This window comes from Crocuta crocuta, unplaced genomic scaffold (assembly GCF_008692635.1).
Source record: "Crocuta crocuta isolate KB4526 unplaced genomic scaffold, BGI_CrCroc_1.0 scaffold162, whole genome shotgun sequence".
Classification (NCBI taxonomy): Eukaryota; Metazoa; Chordata; class Mammalia; order Carnivora; family Hyaenidae; genus Crocuta; species Crocuta crocuta.
Genome location: NW_027529433.1, coordinates 7239990 through 7255439, shown reverse-complemented (window position 1 = coordinate 7255439; position 15450 = coordinate 7239990). Strand labels below are relative to the sequence as shown.

The window sequence follows — 15450 nt, the reverse complement described above, 5'->3', positions numbered from 1 at the left end:
ACTGTTTTCACTTATTTTGGGTATACCCAGAAGTTCCACATGAAAGAGAGAAAAGGAAAGAGAGGAAGAAATGAGATATTTTCAACACCCCTCTTTAAAAAAAAACANTGTGGGGATGAGCACTGGGTGTTATGTGGAAACTAATTTCACAATAAACTATTTGTAAAAAAATAAAAATTAACTATAAAAAATTAACTAAAAAAAATAAAAATTAACAATAAACTATTTATAAAAAAATAAAAATTAAAAAAAATTAAAAAAACAAAACAAAACTGGCTTTCACCAAAGTTCTAACAAAGAAACAAAATGACTGGCTAAGAAACAGTAAAAAACTGAGTAAGGGAAGAAAGAAAGAAAATAATAGACAAAAAGATTTAATCATTAGTAATCTGCCACTCTGAAATAGCATTTCCAATTTTTAATATGTATGTATTTAATTACCTACCTGTAAGACTGCTTTCTCATTAAGAGGCATTATCTTATTTTTACTCATCTGCTCTTGGGGATTATCTCTCAGTTTAAATCCAAGTTGTATCTCAGGAGAAGGTGTGCCTAGAATGAAACAATCATAAAACTTTTGAAAACAGTCTTATTGTTCTGCTTTGGCAATGACTCTATGATTTCAGAGAAACTAAGACGTCATTTAAATTTATTTATTTTGTGCATTATAATTTCCTAACTGCCACTTTTATATATCAAAGTTTTTAATTTACTAATTTCAAAGAAATACTTATCTATACTGGAATAAAACAATACTTGATATTTGTTGTTTCAGGATGAGTGAATGCAAAAGATAAAGAGAGACAATATAGAGACTTAAACCTCACTAGAAGAAATATTTTCTTATTTTAAAATTTCATTTGAGATCATTTTTAAAAAAACCTGTAATGCTAGTATAAAATAAAATACAAGAACAATCAGAGTAGGTGTTTTTAAGATGGGAAACTAAGCTCATATTTTAACTTTTCCTTCTTTCCCAGTTCCTAAAAAGAATCCAAAGAAATGAGTTTTGTTTTTTTTTTAAAAGAAAATCTGAAGCAGCAATGATTAAAATGAAAATATATCCACTATGGATCAAAATGAGAATGTATTAAAGGGAAGCCAGAGGTGCCTGGGTGACCAGCTGGTTTAGCATCCAACTCTAGGGCATTTTCCCTAGCAGATATAAAAATATACTAAAAACTACAGTTGATAAAATAATGCAGTGATGGCACAGTAGTAAAAATAGTCAAACAGATCAAAGAAACAAAACAAAAAGTGGAAAGACATATATATGTGCCCCCACAATAATGGTATTTTAAACAGTGGCAGAGGTGCCCGGGTGGCTCAGTAGATTGAGTGCCCAACTCTTGGCCTCAACTCAAATCATGATCTCATGGTTCATGGGAATAAGCCTTGCATCAGGCTCTGGGCTGATAACGTGGAGCCTGCTTAGGATTGATTCTCTCTCTCTCTCTCTCTCTCTCTCTCCTCCTCCTCCTCCTCTCTGTCTCTCTGCCTCTTCCACTGGCCTGCATGTTGTCACTCTCTTAAAATAAATAAAATGTTTAAAAAAGAAATTTTTCTTCTTTTCCATACCTATTTTCAGATAGCCATAAAAATTAAAAATGACTGACAAGAAGAAAACACAGAAGAAAATAATCTACCACTTAAACAGCTACTGCAGAATTGCTCTTTTTGAACAGTGATGACCGGTGATGCATTTTTCTGGAAGTATTTAAATTGACTTATGGGGTGCCTGGGTGACTCAGTCAGTTAAGCGACCAATTTTGATTTCGGCTCAGGTCATGATCTCACAGTTGTGAGATCAAGCCCTGTACTGGGCTCTGCTCTGGGCATGGAGCCTGCTTAAGATTCCCTCCCTCTGCCCTTCCCCTGTTCACACGTGTGCTTTCTCTCTAAAACAAACAAACCAACCTAGAAGTAGACTCAGGAAGTGTAGAAAATCGGTAGATGAAAGGTATTTCTCAGAAATATATGTACTACATATCATTGACATCATATGGTATTTGTCTTTTTCAGTCTGACTTATTTCACTTAGCATAATCCCCTCTAGGACCATCCACAACTAGTATGTGCTTTCTTTTTTATGGCTGTGTAATGCTCCACTGTGTATATAAACCACAACTCCTTTATCCATTTTTCTATCAATGAACACTTAGGTTACTTCATATCTTGGCTACTGTAAATAATGCTGTAATAAGTAGAAGGGTACCTGTATCTTTTCAAATTAGTGTTTTTCTTTGGGTGAATATCCAGTAGTGGAATTACTGGATCATATGGTATTAGTATTTTTAATTTTTTGAGGAAGCTCCACACTGTTTTCCATTGTGGCTGTACCAATTTACATTCCTACCAGTAGTGCACGAGGGTTCCTTCTTTATATCCTCACCAACACTTGCTTACCTTTTTATTTTAGCTATTCTGCACGTCTAAGGTGAAATCTCATTGTGATTTTGATTTGCATTTCCCTGATGATTAGTGACATTGAGCATCTTTTCATATGTCTGTTGGCCATCTGTATGTCTTCCTTTCAAAAAATGTCAATTGGGGTCCTCTGCCCATTTTTTACTTGGAATATTTGGTTTTTTAGATGTTGAGTTGTTTAAGTTCTTTATATATTTTGTAAATTAACTCTTTATCAGAAATATCATTTGCAAATATTTTTTTCCCATTCAGTGGGTTGCCTTTTTGTTTTGTTGATGGCTTCTTTTTGATGTAGTCCCAATAGTTTCTGTTTTTGTCTCCCTTGCCTTAGGAGATATCTAACTAGAAAAATGTTGCTAGGCCTGATGCCGGTGTTCTCCTCTAGGATTTTTATAGTTTCAGGGTCTCATATTTATGTCTTTAATCCATTTGAATTTATTTCTGTGTATGGTATAAGAAACTGGTCTAATTTCATTGTTCTGCTTATAGCTGTCCAGTTTTTCCAGCACCATTTATTGAAAAGACTATCTTTTTCCCATTGCATAGAAAAGACTATCTTTTTCCTACTGCATATACTTGCCTAATCTGTCATAGATTAATTGGCCCTGTAAGTGTGGGTTTATTTCTGGGTTCTCTATTCTGTTCCAGTGATCTTTTGTGCCGGTACCATCCTGTTTTGATTACTACAGCTTTGCAGAATATCTTGAAATCTGGGATTGTGATACCTCCAGCTTTGTTCTTCTTTCTCAAGACTTCTTTGGCTATTTGAGCTCTTTTCTGGTTCCATACATATTTCGGTTTTATTTGTTCCAATTCTGTGAAAAATGTTGGTATTTTGATAGGGATTCACTGAATCTGTAGATGCCTTGGGTCATATGGGTGTTTTAACAATATTAATTCTTTCAATCCATGAGCATGGAATATCTTTCCGTTTGTGTCATCTCCAATTTCTTTCATCAGTGTTTCATAGTTTCCAGAGTATAAGTCTTTCATTTCCTTGGTTAAAATTACACCTAGGTATTTTATTCTTTTTGCTGCAGTTGTAAATAGGATTGTTTTGTTAATTTCTTTCTGCTACCTTGTTATTAGTGTATAATAAGTCAGACTAGGAAAGGCAAATACCATATGATTTCACTCATACATGGAATCTAAAAAAACAAAACAAATGAATACACACAAAAAAGGGTGAATCTGACCTGTAAATACAGAGAACAAACTGATGGTTGCCAGAAGGGAAAGGGGTGGGAGGAATGGAAAAAAACTGGTGAAAGGGATTGGAAGATAAAGATCTCCCGTTATGGGATGAGTAAGTCACAGGAATAAAAGGCAGGGCATAAGGAATACAGTCAATGATAATTGTAATAATGTATGTTACAGATGGTAGCTAACACTGGGGTGTTACATACATATACAAAAGTTTAATCACTTTGTGTACACCTGAAACTAATGTGACAATGTGTCAACTGTACTCAAATTTAAAAAATTAAATATATATAAACATACCAAGGATATTTGAACCTTAATTTCAGCCTGAAATAATCAGATTGGTTATTTTTTTTAGTTTTTTAATGTTTATTTTCTTTTTTGAGAGAGAGAGACAGAGCATGAGTGGGAGAGAAGCAGAGAGAAAGACACACACAGAATCTGGAGCAGGCTCCCGCCCCCAATCTGTCAGCAGAGCCTGACGTGGGTCTCAAACCCACCAACATGAGATCATGATCTGAGGTGAAGTTGTACCCTTAAACAACTGAGCCCGCCAGGTGCCCCTGACTGGTTATTAAAACATACTATTCACTTCTGCAAATACACAAGTTCTAGGGTTAAACTGGAAATTTTTGCAAGGAGAAGAGCTATCTGAGTATCATTTGCATATCCCTGTAGCCCTCTTTAGCAGCCATAAGCATCTTCCTGAAGTTAGAATTCCCCTTGTTATACTTACAGTAACAAACCTTAATAGACTTGAGGGTGTATTACAGATGAGTATAAGAAACTAATTCTGTGTAAAGTTAAAAACAAAACTAACTATAAAAGGATAAGTTAGTAGAATAATAACATTTGGAAAATTAAAGGGACTACTTAGTGAAAAAAGTTATTTCTCACCTTTGCATGTTCCACTTATACCAGGATGGAGACTGAACTCAGATCTAAGAGATGTGTCTTGATCAAAGAGCAACCTTTCAAAAATGAAAAAAGAAGATACAGCTTGTTATGTTTCCTAAACATAGACTAACAATTTAACTGTAAATGTTAATTATACCTAAACTTGCTAAAATTTTTAGTTACACCACTATTAACATCTGTACCAAAATATTTTTTTAGTAATGCTGTATGAGCATACTCTAATTAAAAACTTATACAAGATGAAAAATACTTATTCATATGGTCATGTTCATTTTTACAAATACTCAGTTATTTCTGAGTACTTGGGAGTGAGGAATGAATATCAATATAGTTTTTGAACAGAGATGAAGTGAGATGACTTAAGGGAATGGTGCTTGGTAGGTTTTCTCCTTCACATTTCTCTTACCACAGAAAATTTGACATTAAAATCCCAAGGTTAAATCTGAGATAAATGGTTGCTTTCTCTTTCTTTACCAGTTTTCAGAATATTAAAATAAGACCATTATGAATTCATAGATTTAAATCCACTGCTGTTATTATCCTTATCAATGCTCAGATTGTCTAGTTTTAAGCTAGTGGGAGACCCTTCAAAGTGGCCCATGGATTATTTGACATGAACCTACTTGTCACGGACTGAATTATGTCACCCCAAAATTCATATGATGCAGTCCTAACTAATGTGATTATATTTGAAGATAGGACCTTTAGGGAGGCAATTAAGGTTAAAGAAGGTCATGAAGGTGGGCCCTAATCTATTATGACTGGGGTCCATATCAGCAGAGAGTCACTAGGGATGAATGCACACAGAGCAAAGGCTGTATGAGCATACAGCAAGAAGGCAACCATGTGCAGCCAAAGGAGAAAGCCCTCAGAGAAGGCAACCCTACCACCACCTTGGTCTTGGACTTCCAGCCTCTAGAACTATAAGAAAATGAATTTTTGTTGGTTAAGTCACCTAGTTTATGGTATTTTTTATGGCACCCTCAGCAAATTAATATATCACTAGTTTTCCCTAGCTTCCCAGAATAAGATATTCTAGGTGCAGCTTATGTATCTCCTGCTTTAGACCCAGAACCACTCATTTTGCACAGAGTCTTGAAGTTCACCATACTAAGATTATCATTAACAGTGTCATTACTGACATTATTTTGCAATTTTTCTTTGAGAGAGAGAAAATTGTGTGCACCAGCAGGGGAAGGGAAGAAGAGAAGGAGAGAGAGACTCTTAAATAGGTTCTACACCCAGAGTGGATCTTAACACAGGGGCCCAATCTTACAACCGTGAGATCATGACCTAAGTGGAAATCAAGAGTCCCACGCTTAACCGACTGAGCCACCTAGGCACTCCTAAAGTTGTTCTACAATTCTCTATATCCTGAGAGTTTATCTCATCTCGTATGTATAGCTAAATTCTATATTTTAAAGGCACTCAGGTCCTTTTTGTGTAATTATGCTACCAAGTCAATACATAATTAGATTTACTTGTTTAATCTTGCTTTTGCTTTTTAGAAATTTTCATGGTGATTTAATTTTGTTTTATAATTATGTAAATCATTTACATCATTCCAAAAACAAATGCAGAAAAGAAGATCTATTTAGAGAAGCCTAGCATCTATTCTTGTCTTTTCACCCACCTGTTCTCTCCTTTCCCATTTTTTAAAAAATTTTATGGTTTATCCTTCTAATGTGTTTTTGGAAATTTAAGCATTATGAGTATATATGCCCTCACCCATTCTTAAATAAGCAGTAGCATTCTTTATACACTTTACTTTCTTTTTTTTTCCTAACAATATATCCAGTAGATTGATCACCCTAGAGGAAAGACACTCTCCTCATTTCTTTTTATTAATTCATAGTATACCTCTGTGTGGATTCTCACATGGTTTTAAAAGCTTAGTAAAAGATGACTGTGGAGGTAAAAAAAAAAAAAAATGGGAGGAGGGGTAAGAAAATTTACAGAACTATCTCATGTTTTCCATTCCCAATCACAAATATACATCACATACATAAAGGAGAAAGAACAGGTTACTAAGAAAAATAAGTCACCGTTAAAAAGAAAAAAACCCAGCGGCACCTGGGTGGCTCAGTTGGTTAAGCGTCCAATTTCAGCTCAGAGCATGATTTCATGGTTCATGAGTTTAAACCCCATGTCGAGCTCTGTGCTGATAGCTCAAGAACCTGGAGACTACTTTGGGTTCTGTGTCTCCCTCTCTCTGTCTCTCCCAGGTTGTGCGCTCTCTCTCTCTCTCTCTCTCAAAAGTAAATGGATAAACATTAAGAAACAAACAAAATAAAAACCAGGGGTGCCTCTGTAGCTCAGTCAGTTAAGCGTTTTGACTTTCAATTTCAGCTCAGGTCATGATCTCACAGTTCATGAGTTCAAGCCCCACGTCAGGCTCTGTGCATATAGTGTGGAGCCTGCTTAGGATTCTCTCTCTCTGCCCCTCGCATACTCTCTCTCAAAAGCAAATAAATAAATATAAAAAAAATAAAAAAACCCATATTTCCTAATAGTTCTCAGCACCATCAAAATTAACAATGAAAAGGAGTCCAGTCCTTAACCTAACATACACTCTGTGAGAGTGAATGTAGTCTCCTAGTGTAAGGAGACAAAACTCTTTTTGGTTCAATTACTACTGACCATTACTAAGGACTGAAAACTTCATTATTCAAATATGGATAATGCTATTACTTTAGTACATTTTTCTTTTTCTTTTTTATTTTTTTAATGTCTTTATTTTGAGAGACAGAGAGCAAGCGGGGGAGGGGCAGAAAGAGAGGGAGACACAGAATCTGAAGCAGGCTCCAGGCTCTAAACTGTCAGCACGGAGCCCAATGCAGGGCTCGAACCCACGGACTGTGAGATTATGACCTGAGCCGAAGTTGGATGCCCAACCGACTGAGCCACCCAAGTACCCCTACTTTAATACATTTTTCTAAGAAGTAAAACAATCTATTCATCTTAATGTCCCTAAATGTCAGAATTATTTTACTTTTTAAAAATTTTTAATTTTTTTAAGCTAAAAATAACACAAAAAAGTCATGAAGGAATTTTGGATGGTAATGGTACTGTTCTATATCTTCATTGTGGTAATGGTTATTACACAATTTTTATGTGTTTGTCAAAACACGTGGAATGTACACTAAAAAAATGAATTTTCCTATTTGTAAATTCTATCTTAATAAAAAAAAAGTGAAAAAAGTAACATGATGTTAATTTTCCATAAGTAAACTTATAAATTTAACATTATAGTAATAGAAGTACCAATAAGAATATTTAAAAAAAATTTTTTTTAAGGTTTATTTATTTTTGAGAGAAACAGAGACAATGTGTGAGCAGGGAAGGGACAGAGAAAAAGGGAGACAAAGAATCCAAAGCAGGCTCCAGGCTCTGAGCTGTCAGCACAGAGCCCAGCATGGGGCTTGAATTCACACACCATGAGATCTGACCTGAGCTGGTCAGACACTTAACCAACTGAGCCACCCAGGTTTCCTCTAACAAGACTTTTTATCGAACGAGACAAATGATCCTAAAGTTCATGTGGTAAAATAAATAAGAACTGCCAGGAAAAAACTTTTTTAAATAACAAATAGGAGGTAATAACCTATAGAACATTAAAATATTTTTGTATTGAAAATGTTTTTAAAATATGAAAAGAGCACATAAAATGACATAACAATAAACAGATTAAAATCTCCTAAATAAACTCATATACATAAGAATTTAGTATATTCAAATGGTGGTTTAGGCATCTGAGGCATCTGAGTAGCTCAGTCAGTTGAAGGCCTGACTTTTGATTTTGTCTCAGGTCAGGATCTTATGGTTGTGAGATTAGGCCCTGCATGGGGCTCTGTGCTGGACATGGAGACTTCTTGAGATTCTCTCTCCCTCTCCCTCTGCCCCCCACCATCCCTGCTTGCATGTGCACATGTGCACTCTCTTAAAAAAGGGCGGGGGGTGGGGAGGTGGGTACCTGGGTGGCTCAGTCAGTTAAGCAACCAACTTTAGCTCAGGTCATGATCTCACGGTTCATGGGTTTGAGCCCTGTATTGGGCTCTGTGCTGACAGCTCAGGGCCTGGAGCCTGCTTCGGATTCTGTGTCTCCTTGTCTCTCCCCCAACTCTGCCGCCTCCCCCACTCATGCTTTCTCAAAAATGAAAAAATGTTAAAAAATATTGAAAAAGAAAAAGGCAGCATCTCAAATCAGAGGAAAATCAGGATTTTTCAAAAAACAATATTGGGCCAATGAGGGAGACACCTGGAAAACAATTTAGTTGGATCCATACTTCACACTATACTCCAGATAAAAACGCCCCAAGAATCAAAATGTAAATGTTTAAAAATGAAACAAACAGTACTAAAATAAACAAAGGAGGGATTCTTTTTATAAGTGTGGAGGAAAGAAAGCCATTCTAATTATAATATAAACACAAGTAAGTCAATTAATAAGATTACAAATACAAGCACTCTTTTACATAGTGCTTCTATTTCTAGAAGACAATTTTACATACATTCTCAAACATATACGCATAACTTAGAAAAGTTACGGGGGGGTGGGGAACCTGGGTGGCTCAATTGGTTAAGCATCTAACTCTTTATTTCAGCTCAGCTCATGATCGATCTCAGGGTTCATGAGTTCAAGACCCCATCAGGCTCTACACTGACAGCATGGAGCCTGCTTGGGATTCTCTCTTCCCCCCTACTCTCTCTGCCCCTCTCCCACTTGCGCATGCTCTCTCTCTCACAAAATAAATAAACGAAAAGAAAATATCTTGGGGAGGATTAAAAAATTGAATATATTGGCTGTCTATGGAAAAGAAGACTGAGTAGCTGAGGAGACAGGGATGAAAAGGAGATTTTTACTATACATCCCTTTACACTTAAAATTTTCCGAGCCATGTAAATATTTATTATATTAAAAAAACTGTACAAAATGTTGGCAATAAAGGGAAGTATAAATAATATAGAAATCTTCTATTATTCTACCTAAACTAAGACTTTGGTATACTTCCTTTCAACTTTCTTTCTATGAAGGCTTAAGTGTGATAGAACCATCAATTTTACAAAGTTTGGAATGATCTCTACAAAGTTTTAGAAACTATATTTTTCACTTAACAATTATATATAGGTATATATGTGCAATGTCATTAAAATTCTTCCTAAAACCATTAAATATTGATAACACTCCCTAAGGAGGTATGATTTATTTAAGCACTATATAATTCTAAAACATTTGCTTTTGATTTTTCATTACTGCAAATAACTCTGAAATAACTTAATAACTTCCTTATACACATAAATATACCTTTGGTCGTCTTTTTTTTTTTTTTTTTACTATTTCCATAAGAGAGTTAGGGATATTTTTAATACAAAAGGGAAAACCAAAAGAGTGGGGGCCAGAAAAAGTACTTATCCATGTTCAGGCAATAAAATAGGGGCACCTGGGTGGCTCAGTCAGTTAGGTATCCAACTCTTGATATTGGCTCAGGTCATGATCTTGTGGTTCGTGAGACTGAGCCCCGTGTGCGGCTGTGCTGACAATGCAGAGCCTGCCTGAGATTCTGCCTCTCCCTCTCTCTCTCTCTGCAACTCCCTTGCTCATTCTCTCTCTCTCAAAATAAATAAACATCTTAAAAAATCAAATAACTGAAAAGAGAACATTAATTTCACAGTATTAATGTACTAGACTACATTACTAGCTAACACACCAAAAGTCACTGACCACTTCATTAGATGCATATTTTTAAAAAATTTTTAACATTTATTTATTTTTGAGAGAGAAAGAGAGAGAGAGATATCACGAGTGGGGGAGGGTCAGAGAGAGTGGGAGACACAGAATCTGAAGCAGACTCCAGGCTCTGAGCTGTCAGCACAGAGACCAATGCGGGACTCAAACCCATGAACCACGAGATCATAACCTGAGCCGAAGTCGGACGCTTAACCGACCGAGCCACCCAAGTACCCCATAGATGCATATTTTAATAATAAAATATAACTTTGAAATAGTGGGAAAATGAGATAGTAGCAAGTACTAACTATAGAAAAGGGAGGGAGAAAAAAGATGGCTGGGTTAAAAGGAAAACTTGCAAGCAAAATCTGAAATTCTCCAATAATTTTCACTGCTTTGCTACCAATATACTAAAATTTTTTGGGACAATTAGAGTTTCAATTTTATATGTTATCAAAGTTTATATGTTATCTAAGTTATCAAAATAGCACAATTCTAATGTCATGTCAAGCCTGTGATTCATTAAAAAGTCTAATTAAATATCCTGTCAGTGTCTAAAAATAGCACTTGGAACCACTGTGTTTAATCTATGGAGTTGCCAGTATTTTGATATACACCCTGACCAAAATGTTGTTTCCTTTAACCAATTTAATGTGGTTATTAAATCTTTATCTCCTTGTATTTTGCTTTCTTTTCCTCCCTTTCCCAAGTATATTCTCTGTAACAAGTATTTTCCAACTAGACAATTCACATGAAGACAGTGTTGGTCTGTCTTGAGGGGCAGGATTAACACTCATCTTCCAGGGTAATTATGTTGAATTCGCTTTTTACTATATGCAATTACAGTGTTCAGAAGACATGTGACCTGAACACATAAACAAATCCAATTAACAATAAACTATCTAAGGTGGTTCTGTAAATGCATTTAATAGGATTAATTTGAGATATATCCCTTCCTGTTATAGAGCAATTAACCTTACCAGAGGCTGAAAAAGAATATAAGGGTTGATAAAAAGTTCCCGGGGCACATAGAAGAAAAATGAATCCTGTCTCTTAGAAAACAAATCACAAGCCAACAAACTTATTAGTCAGCAACTTGAATTTTTACTTAAGATTAGTAGCAACACCTACCAAGCCACAAAAAGGACTGGATGCATTTTTTAGACATGATTTCCAGAGGAATGGTTAGGACTAAATCCAGGCTCTCAGAGAGTGCTGTTTTAGACAGATTGAACACACCTGGCCTCCTCATTCTTTGAAAGTCTTGTCTTTCCTAATCCCAAAGATCACCACAACCTCTCTTGGGACTTAGCAGAAAGATCTTAATAGCTGTAACACAATGATACGTTTTTGCCTCTTGGGGATCTTTACTAGGACCCGCATCCTTCATTCCAGTTAAAGTTGGGAACTTGTACATGAAAAATAGCCAAAATGAAGCATATACAAGCAAAGATGATGAAGAAAAACACAATATAATGGCTCAACAATTCAGCTTTAGCAATGCTTGGACTTTGACTATATTGCCATACCAAAGAGAACACTAATTTTTAACCTTGAGGTACGAGGTCTGAAAAAATGGATGTTTATATGGTACCGCAGAGAAGCATTTTAACTGAATTAGAGGGAAAGAAAATGACTGGCCAGCCAAGACGGGGTAAACCATAGTCTATTTCTCCATTCATTACAAATAAAAACTCCAGTAGAATATTTCTTAAAAGCTACCTGAGTAATATGAAAAATAAACAATAGAGGGTAGATTGGGGACTGAAGTCAAATTCTAAACAACCTTGTAATTGGTGAGTTTCAGAGTTTGTTTCATTTTGTTGGTCCTCTATTTGTCTCCAGCTTTATCCAAAGTGTAATCCTGAATCTTCAAGGTGGGTTCAGACAGCAAAATCTCCAGAAGAAACCCCCTATCTCTATCCAGAAGACTAGGGAAAGGGGTCTGTGAATGGGAGAAGGTGGGTGGAATCTGTGGGTTTTGTTGTAGCCTCAGAGATATAGTGCCACCAAACATGGCAGCTTGGGCACTTAAAACCCAAGAGAAAGCCAGTCACTCTTGCTAGAGAAACCGTACACTATGGAGCATGGAGAAAAAGAATATAATTTATTTTCTTCTCTCTCTTAACACTTTGCCATGAAGGTGGCCTTGGTTTCAAGGACTGCCCTAAAGCAAGAAGGCTAACACTGACAGAAATCTGGCTTTCTGGTCACAGGAACCAGCAAGTGTTCACGGGGAAGAAAGGGTGCACTAGACTCTTGTACGGGAAAAAAAAACAAAAAACAAAAAAAAAAAAAACAGAAAAGGGGAATCACCTAACTCTGTATATGATTCAACATAAACCCTAGGCTCAGCCTTGAGCTGTCCACATACAAAGCAGATTCAAAGAAGCATAACAAATATTTAGAGAACTGAAATACAGTATTAACTACTGCCCAAGTTCTACATTAACCCCATGAGTAATACATGAGTCAGAGTCAAATAGCAAGAGTAAAGGCTCTGAAAATTGGACTGAGGTAACCACTACCCATGGGAGGCAAAACTGAATGTGCAGTCAGAACCTAATGAGGCTGATGGCCTGTCAAAACAAAAATCAACACCCTTAGGAGGGTTTTAACAAGACCAAGAAACCAGAACATAAGATCCAAAATACATAGGATATAATCCACAGTTACTCAACATGCAACAGGAAAATCTAATTCTTGAGAGAAAAGATAATTAACAGATGCCAACCACACCCCATGACCAAGATGTGGGAATGACAAGACAAAGACTTTAAAGCAGCTATTCCAATCATTCTCTCTGAGAAAACGCAAGCCTTCATCAAATAGATGAAAACACTGAAGTTCTCAGCAGAGAAATAAAAACTACAATAAAAATCAATTTTAGAAGAGAAGATGATACTATTTGAAGTTAAAAATTCGCTGCATTGTCTCAACAAAAGAATAGAGATGACAAAGGAAGGATTAAATAATGCTGACTATAGAGCAATAAAAATTATACAGTCTGAAGAACCGAGAGAAAAAAATGGAAAAATATTAGTACAGCTTCAGAGATCTGGGAACCAGTATCAAAAGGTCTAATATTCATGTCGTTTAAAGTCCGAGGGGCGCCTGGGTGTCTCAGTCAGTTAAGTGTCCGGCTTCGGCTCAGGTCATGATCTCACTGCATGGGTTCAAGCCCTGCGTCAGGCTCTGTGCTGACAGCTAGCTCGGAGCCTGGGGCCTGTTTCAGATTCTGTGTCTCCCTCTCTCTCTCACCCTCCCCCACTCACGCTGTCTCTCTCTCTCTCTCAGAAATAAATAAAACATTTAAAAAATTTTTTTAAAAAGTCCCAGAAGAAGAGGACAAAGAGACTGGTAGAGTAAAAAATATACAAAGAAATCATGACAGAAAACTTCCCAAGTTTGGTAAAAGACATAAATTTATACATTCAACAATCTCAGTGAATAACACCTAAAAAAAAAAAAAAAAAACCCATGCAGACACACTGTAATAAAGCTGCTAAGAACCAAAGACGGGGATGGATGAAATCAGATAAATTTTAAAAAAATGATATATTACACATATAGGAGTAGTGATTTAAATGGGTGAAAGGACTGGACTACAGAGGGACAACACAAGGGAGGTTGTTTTGTTTTTGGTTTTTTTTTCGAGTGATGGAACTATTCTGGAACTTGACTGTGATGGTTGTTAGAAGACTCTGTGTATTAACTGAAACATTCCCTGTACACCAAGAGCAGATGTTGCTGTGTGTATAAATAAATGAGCAAAAAACTTGGGTATCATCTCTTACTTGCTGTTCTTCCCTCATCCTCCGTATCAGGTCAATGACCGTCTCCTGCCAAATTACTGTCTCAAGATTTCTTAAATTTGTCCTTTTCTCTCCATTCCCACTGTTTCTTCTTAGCTGAGGTCTCATCATCCCAGCCTGTTACTACTTTAATGCCAAAGCTAACCCCTATAGCCTTGCTTGGCAAAAGGCGATCTCTGCTCTAAGGAATACCAACTTTAACCTGGACCCTTGCTAGAAATGCAGAAATTTCAGATCCTACCCTAGAACGCCTGAACTGGAATCACATTTTAATGGGATTCTGCAGTGCTTTTATAAGGGCACTAAAATTTGCAAAGCCCTCATCTAGGGCATGCTGGAGAGAATGAAAATCTGATTATGCGGTTCCTCCACTTAACATCTTACAAAGGTGTTAGGGATATGCGAGGCCTTACATTACCTCAGTCTACCTTCCTTTGCAGGCTCCTCTTCCACCACTGCCCACCCCACCATTTAACACTTCACTTCAGTAAGACTTAACTATTTGTACCTTTCAAAACATAACAATGCTATGTCCCATCGCTACACCTTTCCGCAAGCCGTCCCCCCAGGCTAGCATACCTCTTCATCTGGCTAATTCCTAACCCACCTGCAAGTCTCTCTATTCAGAAGTCGACCCTAGCCATCTCTGAGGACTCCCTGGGTTGAGGCGGGAGTCCCTCTGGGCTCCTAAACCAGCCAAAGCATGCTTCCATCCCTGGACATTCCGCATTTTATTAAAATTATCTGCTTATGGGGGCGCCTGGGTGGCTTAGTCGGTTGAGCGTTCGACTTTCGCTTAGGTCATGATCTCGCGGTTCGTGGGTTCGGGCCCCGCGTCGGGCTCTGTGCTGACTGCCAGCTCAGAGCCTGGAGCCTGTTTCGGAGTCTGTGTCTCCCTCTCTCTCTGACCCTCCCCTGCTCACGCTCTCTCTCCTAGAAATAAATAAAAATATTTTTAAAAAAATTATCTGCTTATGAAAAAAAGAAATGTATCTGTTTATGTGTCTTCCCTGGCCTGTCGGCTTCTCAAAGGCAGTGGCCTCATCTCTTCCAGAGTTTTGTAAGTAGCACAGAGGGCTAGTTATGTTCAAGGTCTTGATGAAATCAGCTACCATCTCTCTTTGACGCTTACAAAATTATCCTTTCCAGTTTGGTAGTGACCGGTTCCACCATCACACATTCTTTTCTTGAGAGAAATGATGTTAACCATCTCCTAGCTCAGAGCTTCAAGCTGCTTACAGCAAAGGGCATTTCAGGTTAGACCCAACACTTTTTTGCCTGTGCAAAAGGAGTTAGGCACAGGTTAAGAGGAAAGGTGGAAAGGTGTATATATATCATATATATAAACCAACTACCATA

The 15450-nt window shown here is 36.9% G+C and overlaps 1 protein-coding gene across 1 annotated transcript in view; it reads right to left on the bottom strand.

The window, feature by feature from the left end:
- Window positions 1–15450, bottom strand: part of ANKRD31 (ankyrin repeat domain 31) — a 130494-nt gene that overhangs the window by 114798 nt on the left and 246 nt on the right. The window contains 2 exon segments of the mRNA XM_077759843.1: window positions 446–552; window positions 4528–4601. Of these exon segments, the coding sequence (XP_077615969.1) occupies window positions 446–552; window positions 4528–4601 (181 nt within the window).